The sequence below is a fragment of the Oncorhynchus keta genome, chromosome 37 (genome assembly GCF_023373465.1).
Source record: "Oncorhynchus keta strain PuntledgeMale-10-30-2019 chromosome 37, Oket_V2, whole genome shotgun sequence".
NCBI lineage: Eukaryota > Metazoa > Chordata > Actinopteri > Salmoniformes > Salmonidae > Oncorhynchus > Oncorhynchus keta.
Window position 1 is genome coordinate 27,042,404 of NC_068457.1, and position 13,958 is coordinate 27,056,361.

Here is a 13,958-nt window from a genome sequence, read left to right on the forward strand (position 1 = left end):
GCATGCACCCACCCACACACACAAGCACACACACATACACACACATACATTTGCACGCACACACACAAGCACAAGCACACACACACACATACACGCACATACACACACAAACAAACACAAATTCCCCTGAAATCCAGCATGTCTCTCTGGGTGAGAAATATGTATCTATGTCCTTGAAGGTAATATTATGTTTTGAATAGACCTGAGCTGCAGCTCTCTATGAGGTGTCTAACTAGGATCTAGCTGTACTCAACAGCCCCCTGCCCTCTTTGCTCAGTCTCTCCTCCTCCCCCTTCTCTCCTCTTCTCTTTGCCCCTCCTTTCCTCTCTTCCTCCCTCTTTTCTCCTCTCCTCTTTTCCTCTCATCTTCCCGCTCTTCTCCTCTCCTCTACTCTCCTCCTCTCCTCTCCTCTTCTCCTCTCCCCCTCTCTCTCTTCTCCTCTCTCCTCCTCTCCTCTCCTCTTCTCCTCTCCCCCTCTCTCTCTTCTCCTCTCTCCTCCTCTCCTCCTCCCTCCCTTCTCCACTCCCCCTCTCCTCCCTCCTTCTCTTCTCTTCTCCTCTACTCCTCTCCTCCTCCCTCCCTTCTCCTCTCCTCCTCTCTCCTACTCCTCTCTTCCCTTCTACTTCTCCATCTCTTATCCTCTCCGCTTCCTCTCCATCTCCTCTTCTCTCCTCCCCCCTCTCTTCTCTCCTTCTCTCCTTCTCTCCTCTCCTCTCCTCTCCTCTCCTCTCCTCTCCTCTCCTCTCCTCTCCTCTCCCAGACTCCACGAGGTGTTGATGGACCTTCAGCACCAGCAGTTGAAGCAGCTCACTGATTGGTTGGAGCTGACAGAGGGGCGGATCAAGCGGATGGGGGCTCAGCCTATGGGGCCAGACCTGGAGGATGTTAAACACCAAGTAGAGGAACACAAAGTAGGTCAACTACTATCTAACTACCTGCAGGGCTGGGGTCCTTTCAGGGTCATGTTCATTACAGCACATCCTAGTGAAATAATCATCAACATTTACATTTTGATCACTTCAGATAGTATCTTTCCATTTCCTTCCATTGTGGGCCATTTCCTGCCATTTTGTCCCTACTAGACTCAACCCAATTATCATGCCTATTGTAGCTGTTGCAGGAGGACCTAGAGTTGGAGCAGGTGCGTGTCAACTCTCTGACACACATGGTGGTGGTGGTGGATGAGAACAGTGGAGACAGCGCCACCGCTGCCCTGGAGGAGAAACTACAGGTGAGACAAACAGGACACACACGCACGCACACATACACTGTCTAATACACTATCTAGTACACTGTCTAATACACTCTCTAGTACACTGTCTAATACACTCTCTAGTACACTGTCAAATACACTGTCAAATACACTGTCTAGTACACTGTCTAGTACACTGTCAAATACACTGTCGGCTGATGTTCTCCCTTAGTGGAAGAGAGAAGAGAAACCCATTCGGGTAGAACGTAGTATTTGTGTGTAAATAGATTGGATGGTAAATAATGAGTGTTCTCTGGTGATTAACCATGTCTAGCAGTTATCGGTCCAGGAACTCAGGATTCTGCTCTGTCTATTGGATGAGAGAGAGAGAGAGAGAGAGAGAGAGAGAGAGAGAGAGAGAAGGGGGAGAGAGAGAGAGAAGGGGGAGAGAGAAGGGGGAGAGAGAGAGAGAGAGAGAGAGAGAGAGAGAGAGAGTGGGGGAGGCAGGTGGAGCGGAAGAGAGAGAGGGGAGGAAGAGAAAAAGGGAAATTGCTTTGTTAGTTAGTTTATTCGTCTCTTGTATGTGGTTGTTAGGAGATAATGGGAGAAGATGCCGTAGTCTTGTGAGTATGAATCATAATAGAGATACAGTCTAATGCAGATTGGTTTTCCGTTGCTTAGTGTTTAGAAAGATGGAGTGATACGATATGGTACAAAACATCCAAACCTGTTTTAACTGCTGCTATAAGAAAGAGAAGACAAATATACATTCTGAAAGGCTTTACATGTCTTCTATTGACAAGACAGACTCAATAACCAGTTGCCATAGTGACCTGTCATTGTCTTCTTTATCACACGTCTCCGGGTCTCTGTTTTAGGGTCGTTTTGGGCACCTGGGCTCTTTGCTTATTACTTTCTGTTACAATGACAGTAAAAAAAAAAACAGGAATGAAAGTGAGGGGGATGTGGTTTTAATAGCATGTACCTGACAGAGCTCTTCCTGCATGGTGACTGTTACTGTGATAGAGAACACACAGAGCCCTGTGATGGTGTTACTGCAGGCTGGGATGAGAGGACTTTCTTTTCCCAGATGGAGGTAGATACTGGTCATCAAGCATCAGAACACCTGTAGAAACCGGGTGGAGAGGTGGCCAGTGGAGTTAAACCCAAGTAGAATGTCTTGTTGAAAGGAGCTGTACTGTTTGTGATGCTGAGAGGAACACCGGGTTCCATTCTGTATCTGCTCTATCTGGAATCTCTAAGGTGCTGCTTCAAATCCGCCTCCAAGGACCATGAAAAACACAAGCCCTCTTTTCTAACGTGTGTGTTCTTCCTTTCAGCACCTGGGAGACCGGTGGGCAGCCATCTGTAAGTGGACAGAGGAGCATTGGGTTCTGCTACAGGAGATCCTGCTCCAGTGGCAACACTTCACTGAGGAACAGGTAACGGCATAGAAACAGAATAGAACACGTAGGCCAGACATCCCCGTTCAAGGTAATGTTCAGACAGTGGGTGGACGGGCGGCCATGTTGGTCCGTAGAGAGCTAACAGGCTAGTGTTGTGTAGAGAGTTAACAGGCTAGTGTTCTGTAGAGAGCTCACAGGCTAGTGTTGTGTAGAGAGCTAACAGGCTAGTGTTGTGTAGAGAGCTAACAGGCTAGTGTTGTGCAGAGAGTTAACAGGCTAGTGTTCTGTAGAGAGCTCACAGGCTAGTGTTGTGTAGAGAGTTAACAGGCTAGTGTTGTGTAGAGAGTTAACAGGCTAGTGTTGTGTAGAGAGCTCACAGGCTAGTGTTGTGTAGAGAGCTCACAGGCTAGTGTTGTGTAGAGAGCTAACAGGCTAGTGTTGTGTAGAGAGTTAACAGGCTAGTGTTCTGTAGAGAGCTAACAGGCTAGAGAGCTAACAGGCTAGTGTTGTGTAGAGAGCTAACAGGCTAGTGTTCTGTAGAGAGCTAACAGGCTAGTGTTGTGTAGAGAGCTCACAGGCTAGTGTTCTGTAGAGAGCTCACAGGCTAGTGTTGTGTAGAGAGAAAACAGGCTACTGTTGTGTAGAGAGTTAACAGGCGAGTGTTGTGTAGAGAGCTAACAGGCTAGTGTTGTGTAGAGATCTAACAGGCTAGTGTTGTGTAGAGAGCTAACAGGCTAGAGAGCTAACAGGCTAGTGTTGTGTAGAGAGCTAACAGGCTAGAGAGCTAACAGGCTAGTGTTGTGTAGAGAGCTAACAGGCTAGTGTTGTGTAGAGAGCTAACAGGCTAGGGTTGTGTAGAGAGCTAACAGGCTAGTGTTGTGTAGAGAGCTAACAGGCTAGAGAGCTAACAGGCTAGTGTTGTGTAGAGAGCTAACAGGCTAGAGAGCTAACAGGCTAGTGTTGTGTAGAGAGCTAACAGGCTAGAGAGCTAACAGGCTAGAGAGCTAACAGGCTAGTGTTGTGTAGAGAGCTAACAGGCTAGAGAGCTAACAGGCTAGTGTTGTGTAGAGAGCTAACAGGCTAGAGAGCTAACAGGCTAGTGTTGTGTAGAGAGCTAACAGGCTAGGGTTGTGTAGAGAGCTAACAGGCTAGTGTTGTGTAGAGAGCTAACAGGCTAGAGAGCTAACAGGCTAGTGTTGTGTAGAGAGCTAACAGGCTAGTGTTGTGTAGAGAGCTAACAGGCTAGAGAGCTAACAGGCTAGTGTTGTGTAGAGAGCTAACAGGCTAGTGTTGTGAGTCAGACCTATCTGGCCAAAGGGAGACTACACACAGGCCTCTGGAACAGACTGAGGTTCTTCTATGTTCAGAGGTTCAAACTCTTCTTAATGTCTGATGGAATCCACCCTGCTTACCTCTCTGAGATCAATCTTGCAGAGCGGTCAGGTTTCCCACCATGTGGCTTTAACCTCTCTGATGATGTCAGATCAGAGGTCAGATCACCTTGAACAGGGTGGAATTGCTGGATACAAGTTTGAGGAATTACAACAGCACCTCTCCCTTCACCTATCTGCCCTTATTCACCTCATCTCTCCTCCTTTCTCTCTCTCTCTCTCTCTCTCTCTCTCTCTCTCTCTCTCTCTCTCTCTCTCTCTCTCTCTCTGTCTCTGTCTGTCTCTTTCTTTCCTTCTCTGTCTGTTTTTGTATCTCTCTCTCTCTCTCTCTCTCTCTCTCTCTCTCTCTCTCTCTCTCTCTCTCTCTCTCTCTCTCTCTCTCTCTCTCTGTCTCTTTCTTTCTCTTCTGTCTGTCTGTCTGTCTGTCTGTCTGTCTCTCTCTCTGTCTCTTTCTTTCTTTCTCTCTGTCTGTCTCTCTCTCTGTCTCTTTCTTTCTTTCTCTCTGTCTGTCTCTCTCTCTGTCTCTTTCTTTCTTTCTCTCTGTCTGTCTCTCTCTCTGTCTCTTTCTTTCTTTCTCTCTGTCTGTCTTTGTATCTCTCTCTCTGCAGTGTTCATTTGACTCATGGTTGACTCAGAAGGAGAAGTTGGTTCTGTCCATCCAGAGCAGTGACATCAAGGAGCAGAGTGACATGGTGGGCAACCTGAGAAGACTAGCGGTGAGTAACAGCTACTTTATCCAATCATCTTAGGAAGCTAGCAGTGAGGGCGGGTCTTAGACAAATCTGAGCCAATGATCTCAGGAAACTTGTGGTGAGTGGCAGCTCCCTTAGCCAATGACTTCAGGAGGTTAGTGGTTAGTGACAGCTCACCTTTCAGAACTTTAGGTGGAAACTTTCGATTATGTCCACCAACCAGGTTCCCTTAATAAAGGTTCAACAGAACAGATCAATAAATGTGTGTGTGTGTGTGTGTGTGTGTGTGTGTGTGTGTGTGTGTGTGTGTGTGTGTGTGTGTGTGTGTGTGTGTGTGTGTGTGTGTGTGTGTGTGTGTGTGTGTGTGTGTGTGTGTGTGTGTGTGTGTGTGTGTGTGTGTCTCAGACGGTGAAGGGTGACCTGGAGATGAAGAGACCGACCATGGACAAGCTGTGTTCTCTGTGTCAGGACCTCGTCTCCTCAGTGAAGAACAAAGAGGTGGCTCATAAGCTGGAAGCCAGGCTGGAGAGCTTCGCCCAACGCTGGGACAAACTGGTGCAGAGCCTGGATAGGAGCAGCTCACAGGTACCTGACCTCTCTACAGATGTGTCTTTCTCTTTCTATCTCTCACTACCCCTCTATCTGTTAGTCACTTCCGCTTCATCTGTCTCTGTCTCTCTTTCTCTCCAGCTCAACCAGTGTCTCTGTCTCTCTTTCTCTCCAGCTCAACCACTTTCTGTCTCTCTTTCTCTCCAGCTCAACCACTTTGTCTCTCTTTCTCTCCAGCTCAACCACTTTCTCTGCTCTCCCCCTTTCTTTTCTTTTCTCTCTCCAACTATCTATTTCCCCCTTTCTGTCTCTCTCCAGGCCCATTATAATCATATGTCTCTCTCTCCAGGCCCATTATAATCATATGTCTCTCTCTCCAGGCCCATTATAATCATATGTCTCTCTCTCCAGGCCCATTATAATCATATGTCTCTCTCTCTCCAGGCCCATTATAATCATGTCTCTCTCTCCAGGCCCATTATAATCATATGTCTCTCTCTCTCCAGGCCCATTATAATCATATGTCTCTCTCTCTCCAGGCCCATTATAATCATATGTCTCTCTCTCCAGGCCCATTATAATCATATGTCTCTCTCTCCAGGCCCATTATAATCATATGTCTCTCTCTCTCCAGGCCCATTATAATCATGTCTCTCTCTCCAGGCCCATTATAATCATATGTCTCTCTCTCTCCAGGCCCATTATAATCATATGTCTCTCTCTCTCCAGGCCCATTATAATCATATGTCTCTCTCTCCAGGCCCATTATAATCATATGTCTCTCTCTCCAGGCCCATTATAATCATATGTCTCTCTCTTCAGGCCCATTATAATCATATGTCTCTCTCTCTCCAGGCCCATTATAATCATATGTCTCTCTCTCTCCAGGCCCATTATAATCATATGTCTCTCTCTCCAGGCCCATTATAATCATATGTCTCTCTCTCCAGGCCCATTATAATCATATGTCTCTCTCTCCAGGCCCATTATAATCATATGTCTCTCTCTCCAGGCCTATTATAATCATATGTCTCTCTCTTCAGGCCCATTATAATCATATGTCTCTCTCTCTCCAGGCCCATTATAATCATATGTCTCTCTCTCTCCAGGCCCATTATAATCATATGTCTCTCTCTCTCCAGGCCCATTATAATCATATGTCTCTCTCTCTCTTCAGGCCCATTATAATCATATGTCTCTCTCTCTCCAGGCCCATTATAATCACATGTCTCTCTCTCTCCAGGCCCATTATAATCATATGTCTCTCTCTTCAGGCCCATTATAATCATATGTCTCTCTCTCCAAGCCCATTATAATCATATGTCTCCCTCTCCAGGCCCATTATAATCACATGTCTCTCTCTCCAGGCCCATTATAATCACATGTCTCTCTCTCCAGGCCCATTATAATCATATGTCTCTCTCTCCAGGCCCATTATAATCACATGTCTCTCTCTCCAGGCCCATTATAATCACATGTCTCTCTCTCCAGGCCCATTATAATCATATGTCTCTCTCTCAGGCCCATTATAATCACATGTCTCTCTCTCCAAGCCCATTATAATCATATGTCTCCCTCTCCAGGCCCATTATAATCACATGTCTCTCTCTCCAGGCCCATTATAATCACATGTCTCTCTCTCCAGGCCCATTATAATCATATGTCTCTCTCTCTCTCCAGGCCCATTATAATCATATGTCTCTCTCTCTCAGGCCCATTATAATCATATGTCTCTCTCTCCAGGCCCATTATAATCATATGTCTCTCTCTCTCCAGGCCCATTATAATCATGTCTCTCTCTCCAGGCCCATTATAATCATATGTCTCTCTCTCTCCAGGCCCATTATAATCATATGTCTCTCTCTCTCCAGGCCCATTATAATCACATGTCTCTCTCTCCAGGCTCATTATAATCATATTATTTGACCCTAGTTGTAGTGTGGTGTCTTCATGAGCCCAGTGTTAATCAACCACCTCTAACATCCATCAGCTGTCAGCCAGCTGCTATCTCACATCTCACGGTCGCCATGGCAGCACGACACTCCAATATCACTGTTTGACCAATCTGTTAGCCTGTCTGTCATACATCTATTTTTTCCCTGACCATAATGTGTGAGGGCATATTCATATTCAACAAACCAGACCTGGGTTCAAATACTATCTGTCAATCGCTTCCGTTTCAGCTGTCTCTGTCTGTATTTCTCTCCCTTTCTTTTTCTCTCTCTCTCTCTCTCTCTCTCTCTCTCTCTCTCTCTCTCTCTCTCTCTCTCTCTCTCTCTCTCTCTCTCTCTCTCTCTCTCTCTCTCTCTCTCTCTCTCTCTCTCTCTCTCTCTCTCTCTCTCTCTCTCTCTCTCTCTAACTATCTATTTCCCCTTTCTGTCTCTTTCCAGCTATCTATTTCTTTCTTAGATTTTTGCATTCTTCATCAAACCATTTGTCATTGTTGTTCATTTTCTTCAGTTTTCTATTTGAGATTTTTAGATTTGATGGGGAAGCTGAGAGGTCAAATATACAGTTAAGATTTTCTACTGCCAAGTTTACACCTTCACTATTACAGTGGAACGTTTTACCCAGGAAATTGTCTAGGAGGGATGGAATTTGTTGTTGCCTAATTGTTTTTTGGTAGGTTTCCAAACTGCATTCCTTCCAACTTGAGCATTTCTTAATGTTACTCAGTTCCTTTGGCTTTGATGCCTCATGATTGAGTATTGCTCTGTTCAAGTAGACTTTGATTTTGTTGTGGTCTTGTTGTTGTCAGTGGGCTGACTGTGAACGCTCTGAGAGACTCTGGGTTGAGATCAGTGATAAAGTAGTCTACAGTACTACTGCCAAGAGATGATTTATAGGTGTACTTACCATAGGACTCCCCTCCAAGCCTACCATTGACTATGTACATACCCAGCGTGTGACAGAGCTCCAGTCACTGTAACTTTGCTAGGGAACAGTCACTCTAACATTGCTAGGGGACAGTCACTCTAACATTGCTAGGGAACAGTCACTCTAACATTGCTAGGGAACAGTCACTCTAACATTGCTAGGGAACAGTCACTCTAACATTGCTAGGGGACAGTCACTCTAACATTGCTAGGGAACAGTCACTCTAACATTGCTAGGGAACAGTCACTCTAACATTGCTAGGGGACAGTCACTGTAACATTGCTAGGGAACAGTCACTGTAACATTGCTAGGGAACAGTCACTGTAACATTGCTAGGGAACAGTCACTCTAACATTGCTAGGGACAGTCACTCTAACATTGCTAGGGAACAGTCACTCTAACATTGCAAGGGAACAGTCACTCTAACATTGCTAGGGAACAGTCACTCTGATATTGCTAGGGAACAGTCACTCTAACATTGTTAGGGAACAGTCACTATGACATTGCTAGGGGACAGTCACTATGACATTGCTAGGGAACAGTCACTCTAACATTGTTAGGGAACAGTCACTCTAACATTGCTTGGGAACAGTCACTCTAACATTGCTAGGGGACAGTCACTCTAACATTGCTAGGGAACAGTCACTCTAACATTGCCAGGGAACAGTCACTCTGCCATTGCTAGGGAACAGTAACTCTAACATTGCTAGGGAACAGTCACTCTGCCATTGCTAGGGAACAGTCACTCTAACATTGCTAGGGGACAGTCACTCTAACATTGCTAGGGAACAGTCACTCTAACATTGCTAGGGAACAGTCACTCTGCCATTGCTAGGGAACAGTCACTCTAACATTGCTAGGGAACAGTCACTCTGCCATTGCTAGGGGACAGTCACTCTAACATTGCTAGGGGACAGTCACTCTGACATTCATTGTCGATGACATGGACAAGAGAGAAGGTCTCCCAGGCATATTGCTGGACACAAACAATTCTTCACTTTCTTACTTTTAGGATAGAAACAAATCCCTGGGACCTCTGGTGTATGTATGTTAGTGTATGCTACAATCTATTGGAAAGTAATGGTAACTACACTGAGTAGCTAGTTGTCAAAGTAGACTATAATAATATATGCCATTTAGCAGATGCCTTTATCCAAAGCAAACTGGGTACATGACAGTGGAAACAGATCATAGAAACAGGATTACAATGTTGATATCATGGATGGTCAGTCCTTGCATCTATAGCTCTGTCTGTGAATTTCAGAGTGGTTACATTTCTCCAGCCCCATCCCTCAGCTTTTTACTGGAAAAAAAGAGCAGGGAGACACTTTGTTATTTAACATGCAGATTAAAGACACACCGAAGTATGTTACAGATACTATAACAATGTTCCATCACTCATACAGTTAGTGAATACACAGCATCCAGCACAGCAAACAATCAATCACTCAAATGTATTTTACCAAAGCCCTTTTTACATCAAAATAATAACCACAGTGGTTATAGAGGGTGCAACAATTCAACACCTCAGGAGCAAATGTCAGTTGGCTTTTCATAGCTGAGCATGTTTGTGCCTTGACACTGTGTGTGTGAGCTGACACTGAGGTTGTGTGTGTTAGTGTCCTGACCTGTCTCTGTCTGTGTTAGTGAGCTGACACTGAGGTTGTGTATGTTAGTGTCCTGACCTGTCTGTCTGTCTGTGTGAGCTGACACTGAGGTTGTGTATGTTAGTGTCCTGACCTGTCTGTCTGTCTGTGTGAGCTGACACTGAGGTTGTGTGTGTTAGTGTCCTGACCTGTCTGTCTGTGTTAGTGAGCTGACACTGAGGTTGTGTATGTTAGTGTCCTTACCTGTCTGTCTGTGTGAGCTGACACTGAGGTTGTGTGTGTTAGTGCCTTGACACTGTGTGTGTGTACCTGCTCTTTGACACGTGTGTGTGTTTTAGATCTCGCTGGCTGTAACCACGGTGCAGACCGCGCAGACGAAACTGACACACTCGGTGACGGCGAGCGTATCCAAGGTGACGACACGTGAGAAGGTGGTGGTGAAGAATACTAAAGCAGCGCTGCCCTCTCCACCGCCCCAGAAGAAGAGACAGATTGTTGTCGAATCAGAGCTCAGGAAAAGGTGAGGTGGCAGGTTCCTCCAATCACTTTTCTGCAGAATCACCAGGGGGTGTGGCCATACAGGGGGTGTAGACTTATTATAGTCTTGGTGACTGATTGATAGCAGGAATTCGATCGTGACTTTGAGCGATAGCAGGAATTTGATCGTGACTTTGAGCGATAGCAGGAATTTGATCGTGACTTTGAGCGATAGCAGGAATTTGATCGTGACTTTGAGCGATAGCGTGACTTTGAGCGATTGCAGGAATTTGATCGTGACTTTGAGCGATAGCAGGAATTCGATCGTGACTTTGAGCGATAGCAGGAATTTGATCGTGACTTTGAGCGATAGCAGGAATTCGATAGACGGGAATTCGATCGTGACTTTGAGCGATAGCAGGAATTCGATCGTGACTTTGAGCGATAGCAGGAATTCGATCGTGACTTTGAGCGATAGCAGGAATTTGATCGTGACTTTGAGCGATAGCGGGAATTCGATCGTGACTTTGAGCGATAGCAGGAATTCGATCGTGACTTTGAGCGATAGCAGGAATTCGATCGTGACTTTGAGCGATAGCAGGAATTCGATCGTGACTTTGAGCGATAGCAGGAATTTGATCGTTGCATATCCTGATTTCATTCTGAGTTTAGTGTGTCGTGTGCCGTGCGGGAAAAATCCATTATCTACAACGATTGAAATCGGGGCCTAAAGACAATATTCCAGTTGTCAGCCAGTCTCTGGAGACGTACCCTACATAGTGCAGTAGTTTTAACCAGAGACCGATGTGCCCCTTCTCCCTCTGTACTCAAGCTAGTCTCTCTCTCTTGTCCCTGGCCGGCCTGAGACAGGCTGACTAACAGGTAGGTTTGGATTATGTCTCTAGTCTGAGTCAACCACTATTGAGTAGTTTGGTTTCTCAGTTGGTGCTGTGTATCTTAGCCAGTACAGATGAATAGATGTCAGTGATGTGAAGTGGAGACAGTGTTCGGTACAGTTGTTATAACTGCTCATGTGTGGTCGTGAAGAGCACTGTGTGAATTAGACAGAGTGTGTGTCTTCAGGTTTAGTAGGAGAATCGCACAACCATAAAAAACTGGATCACAGAGAAAGACATAGAAGAAGAGGTACATATGCAGGTGTAGTCGGTGAACAGGTTGTCCTAACGTTGTCCTACACCTTGGGAGTGTTATACCAGAGCAGGACGTGTTGTTGTGTGTGTGTGTTCAGGTGTAGTTGGTGAACAGGTTGTCCTAACGTTGTCCTACACCTTGGGAGTGTTATACCAGCGTAGGACGTGTTGTTGTGTGTGTTCAGGTGTAGTTGGTGAACAGGTTGTCCTAACGTTGTCCTACACCTTGGGAGTGTTATACCAGCGTAGGGATTGACGTGTTGTTGTGTGTGTGTGTTCAGGTTTGACATGGACTTCACTGAGCTGCACAGTTTCATCACGCGCTCCAAGGCCATCCTACAGAGCCCAGAGTTCTCCATGTCCAGGAAGGAGGGCAGCGTACAGGAGCTCCACGATAAAGTCCTGGTGAGGTTATAGGTCATGCAGCCTTACCCATAATGCACCTCACAATGCAGTGTTACCCAAAATGCACCATACCTCATTACTACCACGACACTGTCAGCCTGTCACTATCGCCATGATGTATCACTTTTTCCCTCCCTCTTTGTTTCTCTCTCTCTCTCTCTCTCTCTCTCTCTCTCTCTCTCTCTCTCTCTCTCTCTCTCTCTCTCTCTCTCTGTCTCTCCCTCTCACTCTCTCTCTCTCTCTCCCTCTCTCTCTGTCTCCCTCTCTCTCTCTCTCTCTCTCTCTCTCTCTCTTCCTCTCTCTCTCTCTCTGTCTCTCTCGCTCTCTCTCTGTCTCCCTCTCTCTCTTTCCCACTCTCTCTCTGTCTCTCTCTCTCTCTTTCTCTCTCCCTCTCTCTCTGTCTCCCTCTCTCTCTCTCGCTCTCTCTCTCTATGTCTCTCAGGCAATAGAGAGGGAGAGGCCAGAGAAGTTGAGGAAGCTTCAGGAAGCAACTCGTTCGGCACAGGCTTTGCTCGATCAGCTGGCGAGCGGTAAATGAAACACACCCACGCCACACACACACACACACACACGCCCCACACACACACACAGACACACACACACACCGCCACACACACACACACACACACACACACACACACACACACACACACACACACACACACACACACACACACACACAGACACACCGCCACACAGACACCCACGCCACACACACACCGCCACACACACACACACCGCCACACAGACACCCACCCACCACCGGCTGTCCCCATGGCAACTCTCCTCTACCTGTCGTCTGTCCCCTCGCCGTTGTTTCCATAGCAACCGTTGTCTCTGCCCTTGTTATGAGACTCCATGGGCGAGGAGCCCTGCGTCTCATGTCACCTCCTCTGCTCTCCCCTGTCCTTGTTATGAGACTCCATGGGCGAGGAGCCCTGCGTCTCATGTCACCTCCTCTGCTCTCCCCTGTCCTTGTTATGAGACTCCATGGGCGAGGAGCCCTGCGTCTCATGTCACCTCCTCTGCTCTCCCCTGTCCTTGTTATGAGACTCCATGGGCGAGGAGCCCTGCGTCTCATGTCACCTCCTCTGTCCTTGTTATGAGACTCCATGGGCGAGGAGCCCTGCGTCTCATGTCACCTCCTCTGCTCTCCTCTGTCCTTGTATCATTGTTAACAAGTCATAAAGGATAAACATTGTCTTCCTCTTACATGGCACTCAATTCCACATGTAGTGCACTACTTTTGACCAGAGCCCATAGGAGACCTGGTCAAATGTAGTGCACTCCATAGGGAATAGGGTGCCATTTGGGACGCCGTCACTGCATAGCGACCGAGCCTACTGTCTCACCCTGCCTCCGAGTCAGAGGTTCTGAATAGAAGAACACTTGAACCCAACTGGAACACCAAAGTTATCGATGCACTGCTGTGCTACAGGGTTTTCACTTTCTCTGGTTGTTGCACTGAAACACTGAAGGAATGGATTTGTATGGAACATTTCAGTTCAGTCCTGTGTAATGGTGGCGTTTACCTGACGACAGCGTGGTTTAGTATGTGGGTGGGTGTCCGTGTGGCGGTGGTGTGTGTGTGGCCAGGGGCCGGTTATACAAGGATGGATTTCATATGATTGTCTGTGAAAGTTGTGTCGTACTGGATACTTCAGTCTTCTCTCTGTTGATTACACTGTGTTATTACCAATGAATGAACAGACCGTTCAGGTTTATTCGGCTCAGGGGTCCTAGTTATGACGAGGCAGGGGCTTCATCAATAGACAGACAGACAGACAGACAGACAGACAGACAGACAGACAGACAGACAGACAGACAGACAGACAGACAGACAGACAGACAGACAGACAGACAGACAGACAGATAGATAGATAGATAGATAGATAGATAGATAGATAGATAGATAGATAGATAGATAGATAGATAGATAGATAGATAGATGCCTTCAGAAACTATTCACACCTCTTGACTTTTTCCACATTTTGTTGTGTTACAGCCTGAATTTAAAATGGATTATATTTAGATTTGGTGTCACTGGCCTACACACAATACCCCATAATGTCAAAGTTTAATCAGGTTTTTAGAAATGAATTCAAATGAAAAGCTGAGTATTCAACCCCTTTGTTATGGCAAGCCTAAAAAAGTTCAGGAGTAAACATTTGCTTAAGAAATCACATAATAAGTTGCACGGACTCACTCTGT

General features: G+C 46.3%; 1 protein-coding gene across 1 annotated transcript in view; it reads left to right on the forward strand.

The window, feature by feature from the left end:
* The window catches only part of LOC127916632 (dystrophin-like), a 351,583-nt gene that overhangs the window by 161,089 nt on the left and 176,536 nt on the right, over window positions 1–13,958 (forward strand). Inside the window, exons 12-19 of the mRNA XM_052498942.1 lie at window positions 761–911; window positions 1,112–1,231; window positions 2,533–2,634; window positions 4,598–4,705; window positions 5,087–5,266; window positions 10,053–10,234; window positions 11,624–11,747; window positions 12,190–12,277. Of these exons, the coding sequence (XP_052354902.1) occupies window positions 761–911; window positions 1,112–1,231; window positions 2,533–2,634; window positions 4,598–4,705; window positions 5,087–5,266; window positions 10,053–10,234; window positions 11,624–11,747; window positions 12,190–12,277 (1,055 nt within the window). The remainder of the gene's footprint in view (window positions 1–760; window positions 912–1,111; window positions 1,232–2,532; window positions 2,635–4,597; window positions 4,706–5,086; window positions 5,267–10,052; window positions 10,235–11,623; window positions 11,748–12,189; window positions 12,278–13,958) is intronic.